Here is a 6,196-nt window from a genome sequence, read left to right as displayed (position 1 = left end):
TACCTGTCTGCATAAATTTAATTTTTTGAACAGCATATGTGACAATGGAAGTAAACCCTTTGGTGACTTTTACAAAAGTGATAGTGCATTTCAACATTTTAGCCTGTCTGAAAATACTGTAGATGGTACTGAAAGTGTAACCACCACAAATTTGCAAATACTGGACATTTCGAACAGCAACATATCTGATGATGGAGCTATAGCTATCACTGAGTATCTCAAACACACCAATACACTTCAAAATCTCAAAATGTCACACAATAGTGTTGGTGCAACAAGAATTAGTGAAGGAATTAAATTGAATACAATATTACTAATGCTGAACATATCACACAACAACATATCTGATGATGGAACTATAGCTATCAGCGAGTATCTCAAACACACCAATACACTTCAAAATCTCAACATGTCACACAATAGTATAACAGGTGTTGGTGCAACAAGAATTAGTGAAGGAATTAAATTGAACACAACGTTACTAGCACTGAACATATCACACAACAACATATCTGATGATGGAGCTGTAGCTATCATCAAGGCTGTTACAAGCAAAACTTCTTTGAATATTGACATATCAGAAACTATAAAGAATAAACTGGATGAAGTGAATATGTCAAATTCACTACAAAAGCTCAACATATCATACAACAACATCAGTGATGTAACAGAAGTCAGTAAATGTCTCAAGATGAACACAACATTGCAAGAACTCACAATTTCTTGGGGAGTGACTTTGCAAAAATATTCATTGTATGAACAAAATGAATGTTTTCTTAACCTTGACACTAGTTCCCACTCATACAAAATGTGCAGTAAACAGTTTGCTGATGCTGGAATAATTCTTATTTTAGTTTTCCTACAGAACAACACAATACAATATCTTGATGTTGCAGACAACAAGTTATCTGATGATGGAGCTACAGCTATCAGTGAGTATCTTAAAATCAACAACACATTACTAATTCTTAATTTGTCCAAAAATAACATAACTAGTATTGGTGCAACAAATATCAGTAAAGCTATTAAACTAAACTCAATACTACAAGTATTGGACATTTCAGACAACAACATATCTGATGATGGAGCTATAGCTATCAGTGAGTGTCTTAATACTTTAGAAAATCTAAACTTGTCCAAAAATAACATAACTAGTATTGGTGCAACAAATATCAGTAAAGCTATTACACTAAACTCAACACTACAAACACTGGACATTTCACACAACAACATATCTGATGATGGAGCTATAGCTATCAGTAACTATCTTAAAACCAACAACACATTACAAAGTCTTAATCTGGCTGAAAATAACATAACTAGTGTTGGTGCCAAGAGGATTAGTGAAGTCATTAAATCAAGCATGATATTACAAACGCTGGACATTTCACACAACAGCATATCTGATGATGGAGCTATAGCTATCAGTGAGTGTCTTAATACTTTAGAAAATCTAAACTTGTCCAAAAATAACATAACTAGTATTGGTGCAACAAATATCAGTGCAGCTATTACACTAAACTCAACACTACAAATATTGGACATTTCACACAACAACATATCTGATGATGGAGCTATAGCTATCATCAATGCTGTTACAAATAAAACGCCTCTGAGTACGGACTTGTCAGAATATAGTACAGAATTAGAAGAAGTAGATTTGTCTAGTCCAGAGGTGCATAAGCTCAACATATCACACAACAACATCAGTGAATTTGGAGTTACTGAGATCAGTAAGTGTCTCAAAATGAACACGACATTGCAAAATCTCATTATTTCTTATATAAAAGGGTATCACTATCACTATTACATTAACTTTGATTTTAGTTCCCACTCATACAATATATGTGGCAAACATCTAGGTGATCATGAAATAATTCTTTTTGTAGCTTTCATGCAGAACAACACCAGAATACAAAACTTTGATGTTTCAAGGAACAACATATCTGATGATGGAGCTATAGCTATCAGCGAGTATCTCAAACACACCAATACACTTCAAAATCTCAACATGTCACACAATAGTGTAACAGGTGTTGGTGCAACAAGAATTAGTGAAGGAATTCAATTGAACAGAACGTTACTAATACTGAGCCTATCACACAACAACATATCTGATGATGGAACTATAGCTATCAGTGAGAGTCTTAAAACCAACAATACATTAGAAAATCTAAACTTGTCCAACAATACCATAACTAGTATGGGTGCAACAAATATCAGTGAAGCTATTAAACTAAACTCAACACTGCAATTATTGGACATTTCACACAACAACATATCTGATTATGGAGCTATAGCTATCAGTGAGTGTCTTAAAACCAACAATACTTTAGAAAGTCTAAACTTGTCCAAAATTAACATAACTAGTATTGGTGCAACAAATATCAGTGAAGCTATTAAACTAAACTCAATGCTACAAGTATTGGACATTTCAGACAACAACATATCTAATGATGGAGCTACAGCTATCAGTGAGTGTCTTAAAACCAACAATACTTTAGAAAGTCTAAACTTGTCCAAAATTAACATAACTAGTATTGGTGCAACAAATATCAGTGAAGCTATTAAACTAAACTCAATACTACAAGTATTGGACATTTCAGACAACAACTTATCTAATGATGGAGCTACAGCTATCAGTGAGTGTCTTAAAACCAACAATACTTTAGAAAGTCTAAACTTGTCCAAAAATAACATAACTAGTATTGGTGCAACAAATATCAGTGAAGCTATTAAACTAAACTCAATGCTACAAGTATTGGACATATCAGACAACAACATTTCAGATGTTGGAGCTATAGCTATCAGTGAGTATCTCAAATGCAACAATACCCTTCAAGATCTCAACATAGCAAACAATAACATAACTAGTGTTGGTGCCACTAATGTTGGTGAAATAATTAAATCAAATACAACGTTACTATCACTGGATATATCAGGCAACAACATATCAGATGACGGAGCTATAGCTATCAGTGAGTATCTCAAATGCAACAATACCATTCAAGATCTTAGCATAGCAGACAATCTTATAACTTGTGTCGGTGCCACCAATTTTGGTGAAGTACTTAAATCAAATACAACATTACTATCACTGGATATATCAGGCAACAACATAGCAGATGATGGAGCTATAGCAATCAGTGATTGTCTCAAATATAACAAAGCATTGAAAAGTGTTAATCTAAGTGCTAATAATATAACTGGTATTGGATCAATAAAGATTGGTGAAGCCATCAAAGTTAATACAGTAATACAAACACTTGATATTTCATGTAACAGAATATCTGATGATGGAGTAGTAGCAATCAGTAGTTGTATCAAGGAAAACTGTTCCTTAAAAAGCCTTGTTATTTCAGATTATGATTTTAGGTATGAAGTAAAATTGAAGGTTAGGAAACAAATTGGTCATCTTTTGACAATATCTTCTAAGTTACAAAGTTCACATACTCATTTTCACCAATGCAAAAGCCAAAGAATGCCATTGTTTTCCTTGAACGATTGTATAGTAGATTATATACTGCCCTATACAGTTTCACAAGATTTCTGGCCATGGTCAGACCATTTTATACTGCAGAAGGATCGTAACAAAGCAAACATACCTACCAACATTGCGCAACCTGTCAGTAGAAAGCAGTATTTGAAGTCAAGGCATCCAACTCATTTAAAGCCATACAGTAAGCCAAAACATTTTAGCAAGTCACATTCTAAGCACTAACAAGTAAACAGGACATTGCAAAGTTTTTCACTAATAGTTTTTTCACATGTAATTTTGGACATATATCCAGAGTGTTCAGTATTGTACACTATGAAACTGTAATGTTGACTTGTGTATTGTAAGCACCATGTGTACATACATATTTTCAAGGTATTTAATTTTAAATTAGTAGATAAACAAATATCTAGATTTTCACAGTTTTATTATCAAGTGTCACTCATTTTCACACAAGTTACCTTTTATCATACAATACGATAGTACTGTATAGTAGGGACCGCAAAAGAGTAGGCGTGGCCCACAAAATAACATCACCAAAAAACTAGCCTCATTTTCTCTGACGACGATGAGGCAGTATTGGTGAGGTAAACCTAAACCCAAACAAGCTTTCAGATCAACCCGAAACACTTTCAACAAGTTGCTACAGAATTTTTAAAAATTTTTATTCAACAGAATTTTCTACTGACTGACTGAGTAAGTATGTAAGTAACTGACTGACTGACTGAGTAATTAACATACAGTATGATAGTAACTGTATAGTAGGGACCACAAAGGAGTAGGCGTGGCCCACAAAATAATATCACCCAAAAACTAGCCTCGATTTTCCCTTACGACGATGAAGCAGTATTGGTGAGGTAAAACTAAGCCCAAACAAGCTTTCAGACCGACCCAAAATGCTTTCAACAAGTTGTTACGGAATTTTAAAAAAATTTATTCAACAGAATTTTCTACTGACTGAGTAACTGACTGACTGACTGATGCCTTTAGACAGGCGTAACTCGATAATGGCTAAGGCTACGGGCTTGATTTTTTCACTGTTCGACGTTGCTTCGGCCCGACAGGTGCCTTTTGGCATACCGCAGTACGTACAATGCATTCTTCATGGACTTACCAGTGTCCTCCTTTGTGTCCCATTCATCTTTGCTGACAGGGAAAGGTGTCGATTTGGTGCGAGCACATGATGGCTTCCCTTCGAAACGGAAATCGTCCGTATTTTTCATCGTGGCTATTTCGATTGCAGAAGTACTTTTCAAACAGTTCTTGATTCGTACTGCTGTGTAACTGGTTGAACATAGCCTACAGCAAAGCGTAACGGATACTTCCGATAATTAATATGATTGGGGTGTGCAGCACGATTTCTTTCTTTTAGTATGCGTGGATTGTAGAGGTGCTTTTCGAACAGTTCTTGATTTGAAGTCAGTGCTGTGTAATGGGTTGAACATAGCTGACAATGAAGCATAATGGATACTTCACTTTTCAGATGATAATTGATATAGCTGGGGTGCGCGGTGCCTTTTCAAGTGTGGTATGCGTGGGTTCACCAGTCATAATAAAATTATTTACAAAATAAGTTAACAAACAAGTACACGAAAAAATTTGGAATTTTTAACTAGAGTAGGGACCATAGCACATCGATAAAAAGTACTGAAACAAGTTGGAGTAGTCCATGATATTAAATCACTGTAAAACAATAAGGAGTGTTATATCCCTACTGTGCTCAAGTCCATGATATTAAATCACTGTAAAACAATAAGGAGTGTTATATCCCTACTGTGCTCAAGATACCATAACGGAAATGCACAGTAGAGATATAACACTTCTTATTGTTTTACAGTGATTTATATCATGGACTACTCCAACTTGTTTCAGTACTTTTTATCAATGTGCTATGGTCCCTACTCTAGTTGAAAATTCCAAAAATTTTTGTGTACTTGTGTAAGTACGTAACTGACTGACTGATTCCTTCAGACAAGCGTAACTCGATAACAGCTAAGGCTACAGGCTTGATTTTTCACTGTTCGACGTCGCTTCGGCCCGACAGGTGCCTTTTGACATACCGCAGTACGTACAATGCATTCTTCATGGACTTACCAGTGTCCTTTGTGTCCCATTCACATCCTTTCTGACAGGGAAAGGTGTCGATTTGTCGCGAGCACGTGATGGATTTTTTCGAAACGGAAATCGTCCGTATTTTCCATAGTGGCTATTTTGATTGCAGAGGTGCTTTACAAACAGTTCTTGATTCGTATTGCTGTGTAATGGGTTGAGCATAGCTGACAACCAAGCGTAATGGATACTTCACTTTTCAGATGTTAATTGATATAGCTGGGGCGCATGGCGCCATTTCAGATGCGGTATGTGTGGGTTCACCAGTCATAATAAAATTATTTACAAAAAAAGTTAACAAATAAGTACACGAAAAACTTAGAATTTTCAACTAGAGTAGGGACCATAGCACATCGATAAAAAGTACTGAAACAAGTTAGAGTAGTCCATGATATTAAATCACAGTAAAACAATAAGAAGTGTTATATCCCTACTGTGCATTTCCATTATGGTATCTTGAGCACAGTAGGGATAGAACACTTCTTATTGTTTTACTGTGATTTAATATCATGGACTACTCTAACTTGTTTCAGTACTTTTCATCGATGTGCTATGGTCCCTACTCTAGTTGAAAATTCCAATTTTTTTTGT

At 35.2% G+C, this 6,196-nt stretch overlaps 1 protein-coding gene across 1 annotated transcript; it reads left to right on the top strand.

Annotated features, from left to right (window-relative positions):
- Positions 1-237: 237 nt before the first annotated feature.
- On the top strand, positions 238-3,926 carry LOC136255938 (protein NLRC5-like). The gene has a single exon (XM_066048849.1). The coding sequence runs from the start codon at positions 251-253 to the stop codon at positions 3,719-3,721; it is 3,471 nt and encodes a 1,156-aa protein (XP_065904921.1). The 5' UTR covers positions 238-250; the 3' UTR covers positions 3,722-3,926.
- Positions 3,927-6,196: the final 2,270 nt, after the last annotated feature.

Source organism: Dysidea avara, chromosome 5 (genome assembly GCF_963678975.1).
Source record: "Dysidea avara chromosome 5, odDysAvar1.4, whole genome shotgun sequence".
NCBI lineage: Eukaryota > Metazoa > Porifera > Demospongiae > Dictyoceratida > Dysideidae > Dysidea > Dysidea avara.
This window is presented reverse-complemented; position numbering and strand designations above follow the sequence as displayed.